General features: G+C 48.2%; 7 protein-coding genes across 7 annotated transcripts; 4 read left to right on the top strand and 3 right to left on the bottom strand.

Annotated features, from left to right (window-relative positions):
• Window positions 1-3: 3 nt before the first annotated feature.
• Window positions 4-2,398, top strand: F4812DRAFT_446378 (kinase-like protein). Its single transcript, XM_047935635.1, has one exon. The coding sequence runs from the start codon at window positions 409-411 to the stop codon at window positions 1,945-1,947; it is 1,539 nt and encodes a 512-aa protein (XP_047785822.1). The 5' UTR covers window positions 4-408; the 3' UTR covers window positions 1,948-2,398.
• Window positions 2,399-4,749, bottom strand: F4812DRAFT_446376 (WD40 repeat-like protein). Its single transcript, XM_047935634.1, has 3 exons — window positions 3,899-4,749; window positions 2,841-3,826; window positions 2,399-2,738 (listed from the first exon to the last, which is right to left on the bottom strand). The coding sequence occupies exons 1-3, from the start codon at window positions 4,392-4,394 to the stop codon at window positions 2,697-2,699; spliced, it is 1,524 nt and encodes a 507-aa protein (XP_047785821.1). The 5' UTR covers window positions 4,395-4,749; the 3' UTR covers window positions 2,399-2,696.
• A 435-nt stretch (window positions 4,750-5,184) lies between these two features.
• On the top strand, window positions 5,185-7,095 carry F4812DRAFT_446373 (uncharacterized protein). Its single transcript, XM_047935633.1, is given in 2 exon segments — window positions 5,185-5,370; window positions 5,383-7,095. 2 exon segments carry the CDS (start codon window positions 5,325-5,327, stop codon window positions 6,753-6,755), a joined length of 1,419 nt encoding a protein of 472 aa, XP_047785820.1. The 5' UTR covers window positions 5,185-5,324; the 3' UTR covers window positions 6,756-7,095.
• Window positions 7,096-7,341: 246 nt separating this feature from the next.
• Window positions 7,342-9,109, top strand: F4812DRAFT_453467 (FAD/NAD(P)-binding domain-containing protein; the record flags this gene model as incomplete). Its single annotated transcript, XM_047936490.1, has 3 exons — window positions 7,342-7,632; window positions 7,721-7,907; window positions 7,986-9,109. The coding sequence occupies 3 exons, from the start codon at window positions 7,342-7,344 to the stop codon at window positions 9,107-9,109; spliced, it is 1,602 nt and encodes a 533-aa protein (XP_047785819.1).
• A 658-nt stretch (window positions 9,110-9,767) lies between these two features.
• Window positions 9,768-11,960, top strand: F4812DRAFT_241454 (permease for cytosine/purines, uracil, thiamine, allantoin-domain-containing protein). The gene is made up of 4 exons (XM_047930633.1): window positions 9,768-10,165; window positions 10,231-10,794; window positions 10,856-11,800; window positions 11,937-11,960. The coding sequence occupies exons 1-3, from the start codon at window positions 9,906-9,908 to the stop codon at window positions 11,547-11,549; spliced, it is 1,518 nt and encodes a 505-aa protein (XP_047785818.1). The 5' UTR covers window positions 9,768-9,905; the 3' UTR covers window positions 11,550-11,800; window positions 11,937-11,960.
• F4812DRAFT_241317 (carbohydrate esterase family 12 protein) lies at window positions 11,726-13,193 on the bottom strand. Its single transcript, XM_047930632.1, has 2 exons — window positions 12,240-13,193; window positions 11,726-12,187 (listed from the first exon to the last, which is right to left on the bottom strand). Exons 1-2 carry the CDS (start codon window positions 12,779-12,781, stop codon window positions 11,902-11,904), a joined length of 828 nt encoding a protein of 275 aa, XP_047785817.1. The 5' UTR covers window positions 12,782-13,193; the 3' UTR covers window positions 11,726-11,901.
• A 192-nt stretch (window positions 13,194-13,385) lies between these two features.
• Window positions 13,386-15,279, bottom strand: F4812DRAFT_446360 (mannose-6-phosphate isomerase). Its single transcript, XM_047935632.1, has 2 exons — window positions 14,644-15,279; window positions 13,386-14,552 (listed from the first exon to the last, which is right to left on the bottom strand). The coding sequence occupies exons 1-2, from the start codon at window positions 14,935-14,937 to the stop codon at window positions 13,629-13,631; spliced, it is 1,218 nt and encodes a 405-aa protein (XP_047785816.1). The 5' UTR covers window positions 14,938-15,279; the 3' UTR covers window positions 13,386-13,628.
• Between the last annotated feature and the right edge of the window lie 99 nt (window positions 15,280-15,378).

Here is a 15,378-nt window from a genome sequence, read left to right as displayed (position 1 = left end):
CATCCCGTCTTGTTGGTTCAGGTACCATGTACCACATTCATACCACATTACGTCCTACTTTCTATGGAATTTCCAACATTGAAAATAAGAATTCCAACTTTAAAGCCATGAAACATTAATTTTTACCACAGCAATTTACCTATCATACCTTGCACTCAAACTATAACCTCTCACCTCTTCCTTAATTGTACATACACAATTGCCAGATCCAATTACCTGATCCTCTGAAGTCGTTCCTGAAGTCGTTCCCTATCAAGAAGATACCTACATTACCTTCGTTTTCTCGAAGCTTTGCGATATATAACATAGAATCAGACAATTCCGAATTGCATTGGGTTATGTTCGGGGGGGAGGAGATAGAAGAAAAAAAAAAAAAGAAACAGGAAAGAAATCTTACAATCTTAGGATATGGCATCTGCCGTTCATCGTCGAGTGGCCAAGGCGCCCTTTCAGATCCATCACGACCAACCTAGAGACCAAACCTCAGATACCGAGGAGCCTATACAGAGCAATGCACGAAGAGCCGAAGAAGAATATGACGACCACGACGACCACGATGCTCATGACGATCATAATGATCACGATTATTTATTAGCGGAAGAGGGCGAAGACGAAGAACAAGAACAAGAACAAGAAGAAGAAGAGAATCCAGCCGAGGAAGACGACGGCTGCGAGACAGACTCCTCCGATGATAGCGACGAGATCGATCTCAGTGTTCAGCATGATATGGACAAATTACAGGCAGCTTTCCCTAACTTCAAAGATAATTATCGCCTGATAAAGCGCATTGGTGAAGGAACCTTTTCCACGGTTTATAAGGCTGAAGACATACAATACCACCGGTACGAGAATCGTTGGGATATAGACGCGGTAGAGAATCAATGGAGACCTCCGCCTCTTAGAAACTCTCGATCTAGTTCTGCCTCATCTCGCACTCGCCAAAAGCCAAAATTCGTCGCGATCAAGAAGATCTACGTAACATCTTCGCCCGCTCGTATCCTTAATGAGCTCGAATTACTTCACGATCTACGAGATTCCCACTCTGTCTGTCCCCTGATTACAGCTTTCCGCGAAGCAGATCAGGTCCTAGCTATCCTCCCATACTTCCGCCACCAAGACTTTAGAAAATACTACCCCCATATGAGCGTCTACGACATGAGAGTATACTTCCGATCCCTCTTCACAGCTCTCGCTGCCGTACACGAAAAAGGCATTATACATCGCGACATTAAACCCACAAACTTTCTCTACGATCCGGATAAGAAGCGCGGGGTTCTGGTAGACTTCGGCTTGGCCGAGCGAGAGGGTATAGACACTAAACCATGTCTCTGCCACGAAGATCGACAGGTGAGGAAGCAGAAGTTGCAACAGTCCGTCGCATTCAGCTCAGTTCAGGCTGGTCCGCAACCAGGCTACCCGGTGAATGATACCCGTCCTTCTCGTCGCGCCAACAGGGCGGGGACCCGCGGATTTCGAGCGCCCGAAGTTCTATTCAAGTGCACGGAACAAACGACCAAAATCGACATCTGGTCTGCCGGTGTTATTCTTTTAACCATCCTCTGCAAACGCTTCCCTTTTTTTAACAGCGCAGATGACGTCGAGGCGCTAATCGAAATCGCTACTATATTCGGCTCCAAAAAGATGAAGATGGCGGGACAGCTGCACGGCTGCGTCTTCGATACGAACATACCTACTATCGGCGAGAGGGGCTTTACTTTTGAAAAGATCATGCTATGGAGTACGTGTAGGAGCGACGTTAGCAAGGACGGTAGACCCAGCACGTTGACGGAAGAGGAGAAGGGCGCCATCGAGTTTCTGACAAGGTGTATGGAACTGGACCCGACGAAGCGGATCAGCGCCAAGCAGGCGTTGGCCCACGAGTTTCTGCAGATCGACGCGGATACGGAGCCGGAACCGGAATTAGAAGACGATGTAATGATGTTATGATAGCTCTGAAATAAGATGGTGGCATTTTATCTACCTATGAACGCTATACGGGATGGGATACAGTATCCTCCTTCGAAAGGCAACACGGATAGAAAATCAACCTTCGCGATTGTGTACTCTTATGGAGATTCTAGGACTATGTATATGGATGGATCCTTACGCGCACTGCTGTTGCCGTGGCCGTGTACAGGGCGTTTGGAATAAGTGAACGCGAGAGAGTATTAGGAGTTGGCTATCAAGCTAAGCTGTCACCTCATAGAATATAGCAGTAGAGCGGCAAGAAGCCTAGGTACCCAGGTAATCAATGTGCTCCGATCTAGAGCTTGTACTCAATAATATAAGCTAAATGCGAATAACTTTATATTGCTTTTGTTTAAGAATTTAGGGGTGGAAACTGGGAATAGGTGTAGGCACCTAACTAGGGCAATTAGATACAGACGCTGGTTACGAGGTATGAGAGGTATAGATCAGGTTCATGTTGGCTATCTGCTGCAACACACACTGTGGATGCTATCCGATATATAAATATGGAAGAGAATTTAGTTGTCCATTGCTAAATTGGAACTCACCAACCACGCCGCCCCTACGCCTATACCCTAAATACATCACTTCCATGGCTCCACTATCTTGAGATGCAATATCATAGTATGTACAAGTGCCCAAGTTATAGTTACCGAACCCTGCCTATCCACGTCCTGGAATTTCCTAAACCATCATGCGCTGCTTTTCCAAACCATCTCCTCCACCACCTACATCCAAAGACATAGCTTTCCACTCGAAGTTCCACCGGCCTAACGGACGCCACGTTAGTTAGTATTACAATTTACTCTGAATCGGCGGGGCGAGAAGACATCAATGCCGGGAAATTCCAACAAAGAAAAAAAAATACATACCAGCCAATTCAACGTAGGATGGAACTCAGCAACCGCAGGCACAGCAGTGATCCCTTCCCCATCCAGCTGACCGAGCTGCTTCCCTCGACTATCGTAAATATCCACGAACCGATTCATGTTGGCGATGGCGAACTTCTCCACGCCGTCCGCGGGGTCGATCTGCCATTGCGGCTTCAGAATAGTCACCCAGCGGCCCGTCTGGTTGTTATGCGGGATCGCGTGCGCCGGCTTCATCTGCTCGTCCGAGAGGTCTTGGCCGGGCTTCCACTTCATGGCGTCGGTCATGTCGTAGACCTTGACCGTGTCGTCGTAAGACGAAGTTGCTATGTAGCCGCCTCGGCTCCACGAGGCATGCGACACGGATAATCGAGACTGGTGTTCGCCTAGTAACGCGGGACGACGAAGGTCGCCTTTTCCTTTAATCATTCTCAGGTCCCATATCTTCAGTGTCCTGTCGAGCGATGCTGTCGCTACGAGATGAGGAAGGAGGGGATTAACGGAAAAGCCACCGATTTTATTGTCGGACAGGCTCCAGATATCGGCTTTGCTCTTTGCACGCCTGTCGAACCTCCCTAAAGTGCCTTCGAGGGTCGAGAAAAGGATGGTGTCTTTGGCCTCGGGCGATAGGTCAATGCATGAGATACCCATGTCTATATCATCATCGTCGGGCTGCCATAGCTGGGTGCTGACTTGAGACTGCAAATCTAGGCAACGTATCGAGGAATCGTAGGAGCTGGTGATGACTGAATTTGGATCGAATATGGGCACTTTTATGGAAGTGATCGTCCTACTATGTACTTCGAAGGCACCCACTTGAGGCAGAGGAATATCGACGTCTTCGTCGTCGTCCTCGGGATAGGTGGGCTTCTCTTGCGATGCGTCGAAAAAGCCCAAGGTGCCCTTCTTGTCACCTGCGAGGATGATCGGCTTGTCCCGTATAGGGTGAAACGTGAGAGAATACACTCGTTCAGGGGTAATTTTGATATCTGCGTACCTAGTGATTAATACTACGATGCTACACTGGATGTATACCTAATATACGTAATATGAACACCTACCGTTAGGTACCCAGCCGTCATAGAGCGTAAGATCACTCATCTCCTTCCTGAGGTCTTTTAACTTGCTGTCTGAGGTATCCTTGATATCATCCTCGGTAAATGTTCGAACGCCTGGTTGGGCTCCCTGCACGAAGGAGGCGAGAGCATTGGTGCTTGACCACCTCTGGCCTTCGACTTGAAGATTGGATAGTTGTAGATCGCCACTTGTGCGAATGCGCTTGGGTTCGGGCGGCTTCAACTCGGCAGGGATATCTTCAAGCTTGAGACTTGCTTCGGCACCAGCTCCCGCCAGTCTTGCACTTTGTCGCGTGGGCATAACGCGGGTACGAGGAGTTGGCTCGGCGGCTCTCCTCTTCTTGGGCGCAGTTGCCCTCGGCGGCGGAGCGGCAGCTTTGCGCATCTTGGCCGCGGCCTCGGCCGAGTCTTTTAGGAGTTTCGCATTGTTCACAACGTTCGCTCTTCTTCGAGCCTCGAAGGTGCTTAGCTCGGGAGCCATTACGACTACCTAAGGTAGGTTTTATGAATTATAAGGTTGATACTAAGGTAAGGGTAGGTGGGCGATTACTATTCGAAACGAGTAGAGAAAAAAGAAAAAGAAAAGGGAGAGTTTCGCACTCGAGAAGGCGTTGAAATTGGCGATGCTGAATGGGCAATGAAAGTGACGGAGGGGATAAATTAGGCTTCAGTCGCCTCGGATGGAGACGCTATCTTCTTTCTGAAGGATAATTGAATAGCGATTAAATTACAAACCCATTTACGTACCTGGGTAGGTAGGTAGTTACCTAGGTATATAGAGAGAATAGCAAAAATCAGTTAAGAACATTGAACATTTCAGCTTGAAGACGCGATTTACCCACGCGATGTCAGACGCTAACCGCGTATCCCCTGCACATACCTCAGGTACAGTACCTTTTACTACGTCATTCAGGGTACCTACATTAGGTACCTACATTACCTACATTACATATGTACCTAAGCAGATAATTAAAATACCTTCATTCCTTTCTTTGTATGATTTCCAGTTATTTTGAAATAAGCTTGCAATGGCGTTTTCGAAGACATTCAGACTTCAAACGGTATAGTATGATAATTTGGGACTTATACAAATGGAGAACATACTTGCTAATATAAACATTTCTATCTAGTCGCGGAATTGAAGCGAACTTCTTTGTCTTTTAGAGCGGGAAAGGCTCATACGCCAGTACGCCTGGTGGGGGTATCCACCTTATCGATATCTTAGCACTTAAAGTCTATAGACTGGGTACCTGCAGGTACCTCCTATCTTATCGATAGACTACCCACCTCCAAAAAAATCATATTCCATATTCCATTTCCCATTCAACTAGCAAAAGACTTGCAGCGAAAAACAAAAAGAAAGAGAGAATTCCTTTTTGGGGTAATTCCTATCTTCACACCGTTTCTCAAAATGACATCGACCTTACTACCGTTCCTTTACCAGACGAGGACCATCTTACGAGGTAGTCTACGAGGTAGTCTACGAGGTAGTCCTCGAATTTCCTCCTCACTTTCTCGTTCCTTACATGCCACGCCGCGACAATTAAGAGAGGATGACGAAATCCCATTTGCCTCTTATGTTCCCAAAGAGAGACTCCCGCCGGACCAAAGCTTTCGTAGTGGCACCATCACCCCGTCAGAGAGACGCATCTTCGAAAAAATCTTCGCGGACATAAGAGCCCGCGGCCTGAAGCCTTTCGTGCCTGCAGATTCACGGCAAGCAGCTTCGCCCGCCCGTACCGCCATGTCCAGAATGCAGAAAGCTGCCGAAGACGATGCTAACAGGCGTCGCCCGGCTACCGTTACCACAACTGGTTTCGATGGCCTTACAGATGATCGTCGCAAGGCTCTTTTAAAATTTCCACCTGAATTGCGCGCCGCTGCTGGCAAGGCGTTCGATACTATCAAGCCTCCAAAAAGACGTCCTGATGATGATGACATCAAATACGACGAAGCTTCTATCGCGGCCAACCAAGAAGATCCTGATAGCGACGAAGGTTGGAAAGTGCCCGACAATGCCGTTGATCGCAGTATGGAGCTAGAGGCTCAACGCTCTCCCGAGCGAACCCGTGTTGAAGGGTTGATTACTGCTGCTAAGACCGACTTCGAAATTTGGGATGTTCTAGAGAAAGAAGTGTTCACAATGCCTGCCAGACTTGGTTTCGGCAAAGGCGCACCAAACTTGAAAGAATCGGAATCCGAAGAGGAAGAGGAAGAGGAAGAGGAAGAGGAAGTGGAAGAAGAGGAAGAAGAGATAGAGGAGGTTGCAGCTGGCGAGGAAGTAGAGGATCCCGAAGATATGGCCGCTGCTCTCGAGACGATAGATATGCCAGAAACAATTCCCGAGGAGGTAGATGATGCTGTATCTGCTGAAAGCGATCCTACAACCCAGGAATTGGATCTCTACATACATGGGCCGCTATATCCCGAATATCTCTTACTTGCGCTAAGACGTCTGAACAGCGCATTTCGTACCCCATCGCCTCTCGTCTTCTCCATCTTGCCTCGAATCAAAGAGCTAGGACTCGAGTCGTATATGCTTGGTGTGTCAACACCTTTCTACAATGAACTTCTAGAGATTTACTGGACTCGCCGCGGCGACATATCCGGGATACTGGAACTGCTAGAAGAAATGCGCCATTGTGGACTCTCTTTTGACGCGCAAACCGCGTCTCTCCTGGGGAGAGTAAATACGGTGGTAACTAAGTTAGCGACTAAAGCGTCCTCCGGTTCCTTTGGGAAGGCTCTCATGACCATGCCTGAATACGATCGGTCAGTGCGACTTCGCGTAAGGGATTGGTACGATGCTGTGGACACTTCAGTCAGCCAAAGCAAGGCATAAAATTAGATTTCAAGAGTGTACTTCAACTGGAGTAGCAACTGTTATTAGTTAATATGCGATTTGATAAGTGGGATGCATTCCGCTTCCAAGTTAATGGCAACTTACGTCGCAACTCTATCGCAAGCCGTGTTCAAATTTCTCGAATGATACCGAAGTTTATTCCATACCTTAGGTACCTGCTACCTGTCTAATGTTTGTCCTGTTAAGGCGATAATTATCAACAAGATGGTTTAATGCCTAGGACAATTTCTAGGCCAAAAAAAAAAAAAAAAAATCAACTCAATCCTAAGTACACGACATAGATGCTTTCCATCCTTCTTGATTCGAAACCAAGATAATTGATATTTCCCTCCTATGTGTCTAATGTGATATATGTTGATTAATACCTAACTACGAAGATGGTGGTAACAGTCTTCGGTCCTCGGATTTCGCAAAGACTCGCGTTGTCATATGGCAGGGCCCAGTTGGAGTAAAGTGGGATTGGCCAAACTTTTTTTTTTAATATTCGTCGACGTGAATTCCCATTTGCTGATCGATATTATAAGACGACACAACCCTTAACATCCTGGAATTTTATTACGCCATCATGGATTTTGATGAAAGTTACGATGTCGTGGTTATCGGAGGAGGTAATGCCGGATTCTCGGCGGCCATCACCGCAGCGCAGGCCGGCGCTCGGGTCTGCCTGCTTGAGAAGGCGCCCTTCGAGGACGCCGGGGGTAATACGTTTTACACGGCCGCTGCGTTCAGATGCTGCTTCGACGGCTTGCAGGATCTGCTGCCCAACCTGTTCCAACCCGACGGCACGAAAGGCCTCCCGCGAGATCTTGTTGAGAAGATCGAGATGGCTCCTTATACGGAATCGGACTTCCATGCGGTAATCTTCTATTCTTCTACTGTATCACACTAGAGGCCTGTGTTACTTTAGGTTAGGTAGAGGTATCTATGGCTGATTTAAATCGAAGGACATTAATAGGGTTACGAAAGGAAGAGCAGACCCGGCGCTTGCTGATGTCCTCGTGGAGAATTCGAGAGAAGCGGTTCAGTGGCTGATGGATCTCGGAGCCAAGTTCACACTTTCGTTCAATCGACAAGCTTTTGTTGTGGATGGCAAGTATAAATTCTGGGGAGGAATGGTCTTGACCATGGCGGGTGAGGGCTTTACCTGTTATCCTTATCCCGTCTTTCATCCCCCCCCTTTATCCCGATACTAATACTTGGTTGGTACAGGTCAAGGAAAGGAATTATTCGAGTTTCACTTGCATGCTGCTAGGAAACATGGTGTGAATGTTCATTTCGACTCCCCGGCAGTTGATCTAATAGCTGATCCTTTAACAAACGGGGTAATCGGTGTCAAGGCCTTTAGGGATGGAAGCCTGAAGACCATTGGCGCCCGGGGGGGTGTTATATTGGCCTGCGGTGGCTTCCAAGCATCTCCGGCCTTACGCGCCCAATATCTTGGTCCTGGTTGGGATTTGGCTCACGTCCGAGGGTCCAAATACAACACCGGCGACGGCCATGCGATGGCCAGAAAGCTTGGGGCTAAGCTGGAGGGGAACTACTCGGGTTGCCACTCTGTCGCTTGGGACGCCAATTCGCCCATTGCGTCCGGAAGCCGCGTATTGACTAACAGATACACCAAATCGGGCTACCCTCTCGGTATTATGGTGAACGTCGACGGCAGACGGTTTGTGGACGAAGGCTTTGACCTGCGCAATTTTACGTATGCCGTTTATGGAAGAGAGATCTTGAAGCAACCTCAGGGTATAGCCTTCCAGATTTGGGACGCGAATGGCAGTAGGTTTCTGCGCGAGGAGGAATACGCAGACGACGTGACTGTAAACCTGAGGGCCGGAACGCTCGGCCAACTTGCCGACATCCTCGTAAAGAGGGGGTTGAAAGACAAGGCACAACTTCTCGAAACGATTGCCGAATTTAACGCCGCTTGTAAAAGCTTCCAGAAGGAATGCCCGCCCGGAGCTAGGTTCGACCCGACCGTAAAAGATGGCATGTCGACACAGGGCAAGTCGAAATCACTTGGGATTGGCAAGACCAACTGGGCTTTGCCCATCGAGCGTGGCCCGTTCCAGGCGGTAGAGGTGACGTGCGGCATTACGTTTACTTTCGGTGGACTAGCAACTACACGTTCCGCCGAGGTCGTGAGCGAGGCTACCTTTCGGAAGATAGACGGCCTCTATTGCGCGGGTGAGCTACTGGGGGGACTCTTTTGGGATAATTACCCCGGTGGCAGTGGTCTAACCATGGGCACTGTCATGGGTAGGATAGCAGGAAGAGAAGCTGCTGGTAGGATAAAGACTTGTCATCCTGGTGACGGTTCGATACGAAATAGTTAAAGAGATCACCTATTTCTGACTGAAGATTACTTGTTTACCTTGAGTACCCGATGATGCATATGTCTTATAGCATGTCTGCTTCCTGAGCATTATTGCGTAGTGAATTATTCTATACCTAATCCTAACCATGTGGATGGAAAGGGACGATGAGATAAGGGGTTAATACAGTGTGAACGCTCATCATACACGCCCAAAATAAACTGTACGGGGCATCTGAGTCTTTTTGTCAAAGGGAGAGAGAGAGACGACATTAAGAAAAACTTTTTATTTTCTGTGGCAATTACATCACTCGATTTACCATCTTACTAGTTCTAGGCCCCTGCTTGCTCCCACTAACTAGCAAAGTAACTCTATACCAGGTACCTATGTCTTGGACCTAGAACTTTGGGGCTTTATACGCTGACATGTATGGGTTAGGTCGTCTCATTTTCAAATTTTCTGTCTGCCCTTGTTCATGTGATATCACGCATACCTCTCTCATCGGCCCTTTCTGGCGAATTTCGTACATCGAAGAAATAAGCTTTTTTTTTTTTTTGGGGAACCCAAACTCCGGAAACATTGGTTCGCAGGGCTGGTTTCTAAACCTGCTTGCTGTCGTTGCGTTGCCCCTCACATTATACTGTCACTTAGCGATTAGCCTTCTCCTGTATTCTGTCTATCACCCAAAAACCTTATATATTAGGTACTCTTATTGAGTGTATGACAGGTACCTAGTAATTACGACTTCACAGAAAATCTGTCTGTGTACTATCTACAAAGTGTATAAAATTCTACGTTCTTCAACCCCCCCATCACGATGTGGCAAGGTGGGCAGGACACACAGGATGGGCAAATTCCGAAGAGCAAAGATGCCGAAAAGACAGTCGGACAAAGTGACTCTGTGGAGTCGAAAAGCCATGCACCACTAAAGAGGTTTCGAGAGACTTTGGCGAAACTAATATCGGACGGACCCATCGAAGACCGAGGAGTTATGCCAGTAGCGTTGGAAGACCGGACAGCCACCAATTATAGCAGCTATTTTTCGATATGGGCATGTATGAATATTAACCTCTTACCGTAAGTCTTTGTCAACCTTGCGTTATCAACCAAGGCTCGAAAAAGTATATTGATGTCTGAATTAGTATCACGTTCGGTATGCTGGGACCGACTTACGGGTTAGGTTTAAGAGACTGTTCTCTGGTTATCATTTTCTTCTGCCTTCTAACTGCTGCTATACCGGCTTACCTTGGAACCCTCGGCCCCAAGACTGGATTGCGCCAGATGATCCAGGCTCGCTTCTCATTTGGGAGGTACTTCGTTTCTGTACCCGTTATCTTGAACTTGGCTACGCTCACCGGCTTCTGCGTCGTCACTTGCGTCATTGGGGGTCAATGCTTATCCGCCGTAGCCGGAGGTTCTCTTACTCCTGCCGTAGGCATCGTTATCATGGGTGTTATGGCCCTGCTCATCTCTTTCTGCGGATACGATATCCTGCATCAGTATGAGCGCTTCGCCTGGATTCCGGCTTTGGTAGCTATCATCATTGCTACGGGTTGCGGGGGGCAGGGTCTCCGCGAGCAAGCCCCGGCAGAGCCTGCGACTCCTGGTGGTGTCCTTAGCTTCGGGATGATCATAGCATCGTATATGATACCCTATGCTTGTCTTTCCTCGGATTTCACAACATATTTAAACCCCAAGTTCTCTTCGTAAGTCATCGTTGTACCTATGCCCCGAAACTGTTTGGTCACTGTACTGACCGTTCCTAAGCGTGAGGCTCTTCTTATATGGGTATGCGGGTCTCGTATTCCCGGCGGTGTTACTGATGATATTAGGGGCATCTATCGGAGGCGCTGTACCTAGTATTCCTGAATGGGGAGAAGCTTACGAGTCGACGCAGGTTGGCGGCGTCTTAGCAGCAATGTTGTCGCGAGCAGGCGGTTTCGGGAAATTCGTCGTGGTCGTGCTTTCTCTTACCTTACTTGGGAATATCGCGGCGACGATGTACTCGATCACCCTCAACTTTCAAATCTTAATCCCGCAACTTGTCGTGGTACCGCGGTATATGTTCTCGATCGTAGTCACAGCCATCGTCATACCGGTGAGTATCAAAGCAGCCGTGGAATTTTTCGCCAGCCTTGAGAATTTCGTCGCCTTGATTGGATATTGGTCTGCCGCATTTGTGGCAGTGGTGATGGTAGAGCATAGCGTCTTCAGGGGTGCTAAGTACCACACGTATGATCACGATAGTTGGAACGTGGCATCCCGCCTCCCCTGGGGCGCCGCGGCTCTGACGGCGAGTGCCTTGAGCTTTGCGCTGGTGATCCCCAGCATGTCGCAAGTGTGGTTCGAGGGCCCAATTGCGAAAAAGTCTGGCGACATTGGGTTCGAGATGGCGTTTGTCGTGACAGCGGTCCTCTACCTACCTCTCCGATATCTCGAGAAAAAGCTGAGCGGACGATAGAAATGGATTTTGGTTGAATAGCTCATAGATGGATACCCGTTATTCATACTAGATAGACATAACAATATACCCAAAGAATAGGACTGTTTCATGGACGGGACTCCTTTTATCTCCCAACATCAAAGCTTTTCAATGCTGAGACGGTACTGTATTTTTCCCCATATGGTTTAGGTACATTTCCATTAGACATTTTACTACCGAGTTCACTTCTAGACTTATACAGTATCCTTCTTGAGCTAGTTTCTGCTGATGTACGATGAAGGAGCAGCGCATGTCTGGATAGTCGATAGACTTTGAAAGCTTTACTTGTTAGTTGCCCGTGCATTTTCTTTCCAACACTAGGCCGACCATTTTAAATAGGGACGGTGCTGTTCTGTGGTATGCAAGCTCCGTAGAAGGATTTCGTTAGCGACTCAGTCGAATTCTTGACAGCTGCACCTAGCGCAGTGGTTCCACACCTAAGGCCCAACACGAAGCTCCCAGCCATGACGTCGGCCATGTACGCTCCTGTATGCGTGTGGTCTTTTGGATAGTTGGCGTTGACAGTTGACGGGCCCAAGTTCTTCATGGCTTGGACTGCATACTGCTTATGCGGGACATGGTACACATTCGGGTTTGCTAGTTCGGCAGCCGCATGCCTTTTGAGATGATCAGCGACACCATAAGGCTTTACTGATCTGGGACGCTTACCAAGCATAATAGTCAAATCTTGACACGTCGTCAACACACTTGCCGCTCTCGCAAATGTTGTTCGGGGTAGGAGAGTTCAAAATGACCTTCGCTCCTTTATCCAGAAACAACTTCGCGGCGTTCTTATAGTAAGCCGGATATGTTAGGACCGTCTCCTTAACGCCGTTATACGTCGTCTGGCAAGTCTGAGCGCCATCTCCGGGGCAGTCGGTTCTGCCGTTGTCGTTGCTTAGACTGCCCCCGTCGTTGTGGCCAAACTCGATAACCACCCAATCACCCGGCTTGACCACGTTAGCTACTTCCGTGAAGCGGCCTTCGCGGGTAAATGACCTTGCGCTCCGCCCGCCGATCGCAGCGTTGTGTACGACGTAATCCGAGCCGAAGCTGTACTTCAGGTACTCGCCCCAGCCCTCTGTAGGTATTCCCGAGCCACCGCCCCCCTTTGCCATGGTTGAATCGCCGCATAGGTGGATAGTAGTAGGGGCTGTTGGTGCGGCCGTGGCTGTCAGAGCTAGCAGCCACCAGAACCCAAGGAAACCCATGTTGGAAATATTAAAAGGAGGAACGATGCGATGACTCTGAAGACGATGATTTGTCGAATAGGTGCCTTCAATGGAAAGGTTGTTGATCAGGCAGTGTTTTTCCAGGTAGGGGATGCCAATGGTATTATAGACTTACACAGCATGAATCTGTACCCCTAAGTAATCTCCTTTACGGGCATGAGAGCGTGATCCACTGGCGGTTCCAGAGAAACACGATCTAGACCGGACCCGCATCGCGATGCAACCATAGCTTACAGGTTCGGGGTATTAACAAGTATGCTTAAAAGGGACTTTATTGGCTTGGTAGTTAGACGTAGTTAATTATTCCGTATCTTAATCAACACCGCAGGTAGGATCATACGGAGAGATGCCCGGGTAAGACAGGTGGGGTGCGAGGGGGGCCGGAGTGGGTAGGAGTGGATAGGGGGACGTTTGCCGGGAGGTCATCCTCCGCAAATTCAACGGCCAATTGCCTAAACAGTGAACTTTGTCCGCCTCGTATAATTCTCCAATAGGCAGGGAAGAAGAATTATTCTTGGCGAGGCCTGATAATTGGTGGCTTTTCAGGAATTGATTGCCGCCAGTAGTTCATGTCGTCTAGAAGTACTCATTCTTGGTCCTCTATTTTCTCAATCACGTTCTAATGAATCTGCTACGACTTAACTACCTAGGTAAGGGTATAAAACTGAAAATATTATTTGTACCATCATCGCTAGCGCTCGCTGACATCCAGAGATGACGTAAATCTATTAGGTTTATGGTTTATACCAGCCATGCGCATTATTCTGTAGCCCCGGGTTTCTACTGCAGCTCATGATGCGTCCCCCATAGTGCTCAGTTTTATGCTTCATACGATAGCCATGTGAATCTGGAGGCCACTTTTGCTCTCTAGTTTGACCGGAATACCTGGGGCGATGAAAAAGATGAATCCCTCTTTGAGCTGGTGTTGTGCACCGTCGGCGTGCATCACCCCATTCCCAGAAGTTACAATCATCACGCCGGGCCCGTCGCTTTTAGTAAGTTCTTCACTCTCGCCGGCGCCCAAGTCCGTCTTGAGCATGTCAAATTCACTCATCGGTGGCTTATATACCATCGTCTTTCCGGTTTTGCTCTTGTCCGACTTCTGGCTCGGAAGATACACGTCGTCCCTGCTATGAGCTTTGAACGTCAGGGTATTCACAAACAGGTCGACGTTGTTGCGGTCTCCAGGTGGACAGAAGCCGGTGTTGAGCACGTTGTTGCTTCGAGCCATGCACTCGACGATATCGCCGGCCAAGTACGCATGGATCCCGTCGGCGGGAATCCATATCGCGTCTCCGGGATTAAATACCATGAAATTCATGCACAGAAGCGCAACTAGGCTGCCTGCGTCCTCTGGGCCATACTGATCCTGGAGACGAGGGAGCAGGTCCAAAATATAGGCCGCATCACCTAATTTGTCTCTCGGGATTGTTGCGAGTTCCGTCTGAACTTTTTTAACCGTATCGAGATCAGATTTGAGTAGATTCCCGGTCACGGTACGTAGCGTCTCATCTGTCCATTTCTCTGGCTGCTCCGGATTGAACTGTCGAAGTTGTGGTAACTGGAAAAGGGGCGCTATCTGCTCAAGCGGTTTGAATCCGGCGAATACTTCGAATTTAGACAGTGCGACCGCAATTTCAGGCTTGTGATTTGGATCGGTAAAGTTGTCTGGATCTTTCTCGTGAAGCTTTTTTGCGAGTTCTTTATTCGGGTGAATCTGTAGCGGAAGGGCTTTCGCTATTGAGAGGATCTACGATCATTCGTGAGCTTTTTTTTTTTTTTCTTTTTTTGTACTGCTTAACGAAGCCAGTTTTAGTTTGGGAATAAGACGCGGATCTTACCTTGGGCAAATATGGTAGCTGGGCGTCCAGTTTCTCAGTGACCTTCTTCCCGAGGAGCTGTTCTTTGTTCCCCTGGAGCACTTCGGCCAGCGGCTCACCCGTATCTAGCTTACGAGCAGGGAAATCTGGGTAATCTCCAAACCACATCTCTGAATAGAACTCGTCATCTTTGATATGGAAACCCGTCCCGGGAGTCTGTGCGCATAGTTGTGCTGCTAAGGATTGCTTTCCCTTCTTGCCCCAGGGGTAGTTATTACAAGAGCCGCTTAGTTGGAAAACGAGTTGGGACGTCATTGCGGTGTTCGCGGCGCGTGTTAGCTTCAATTAGGGTTTAACTAGGTAATTACCTAGGGAAAGGGATGATATGATACGTTGATAGAAAATCTAAGACCGTGATTGACAATTGGTTATGCAGATTGCTCTTCTCTTGATAGGTAATAGGGAATACCAAGGTAGATGAAATAGTACAGCCTTTATTTAGCTACATGAATTGTTGTTTGCTATTATCATTGCTCTTCCATCTTTCTATATACACCTACTTGGGCACATATTTGTACTTGAAAATCATCCAACTGTAAAGGGTGAATATGCGGTATTAACATGTCGTCATAGAAGATGTTTGTAATACATAGTAGACCTCAGACATGTCATTATTATGTGTGGGGGTCTGGGGGTTTGGGGGTTTCAAAATACGTCTACTATGTACCTACCTACGCAATAGTAGGAGATACCTAT

The sequence above is a fragment of the Daldinia caldariorum genome (genome assembly GCF_022478825.1).
Source record: "Daldinia caldariorum strain CBS 122874 unplaced genomic scaffold F4812scaffold_26, whole genome shotgun sequence".
Classification (NCBI taxonomy): domain Eukaryota; kingdom Fungi; phylum Ascomycota; class Sordariomycetes; order Xylariales; family Hypoxylaceae; genus Daldinia; species Daldinia caldariorum.
The sequence above is the reverse complement of the archived record's forward strand: the minus strand, read 5'-3'. Positions and strand labels throughout refer to the sequence as shown.

Bases quoted from the DNA above. Each gene is read 5' to 3' on its own strand.
- F4812DRAFT_446378 (XM_047935635.1), top strand. From the start codon at position 409: ATGGCATCTGCCGTTCATCGTCGAGTGGCCAAGGCGCCCTTTCAGATC.
- F4812DRAFT_446376 (XM_047935634.1), bottom strand. From the start codon at position 4,394: ATGGCTCCCGAGCTAAGCACCTTCGAGGCTCGAAGAAGAGCGAACGTT. The intron at 3,827-3,898 runs GTAGGTGTTCAT...CTAGGTACGCAG, and splicing joins TGACGGCTGGGTACCTAACG to ATATCAAAATTACCCCTGAA. The intron at 2,739-2,840 runs GTATGTATTTTT...GGCGTCCGTTAG, and splicing joins ATCCTACGTTGAATTGGCTG to GCCGGTGGAACTTCGAGTGG.
- F4812DRAFT_446373 (XM_047935633.1), top strand. From the start codon at position 5,325: ATGACATCGACCTTACTACCGTTCCTTTACCAGACGAGGACCATCT.
- F4812DRAFT_241454 (XM_047930633.1), top strand. From the start codon at position 9,906: ATGTGGCAAGGTGGGCAGGACACACAGGATGGGCAAATTCCGAAGAGC. The intron at 10,166-10,230 runs GTAAGTCTTTGT...TGTCTGAATTAG, and splicing joins ATGAATATTAACCTCTTACC to TATCACGTTCGGTATGCTGG. The intron at 10,795-10,855 runs GTAAGTCATCGT...ACCGTTCCTAAG, and splicing joins TTAAACCCCAAGTTCTCTTC to CGTGAGGCTCTTCTTATATG.
- F4812DRAFT_241317 (XM_047930632.1), bottom strand. From the start codon at position 12,781: ATGGGTTTCCTTGGGTTCTGGTGGCTGCTAGCTCTGACAGCCACGGCC. The intron at 12,188-12,239 runs GTAAGCGTCCCA...TCATCTCAAAAG, and splicing joins AGATTTGACTATTATGCTTG to GCATGCGGCTGCCGAACTAG.
- F4812DRAFT_446360 (XM_047935632.1), bottom strand. From the start codon at position 14,937: ATGACGTCCCAACTCGTTTTCCAACTAAGCGGCTCTTGTAATAACTAC. The intron at 14,553-14,643 runs GTAAGATCCGCG...GAATGATCGTAG, and splicing joins AGCTACCATATTTGCCCAAG to ATCCTCTCAATAGCGAAAGC.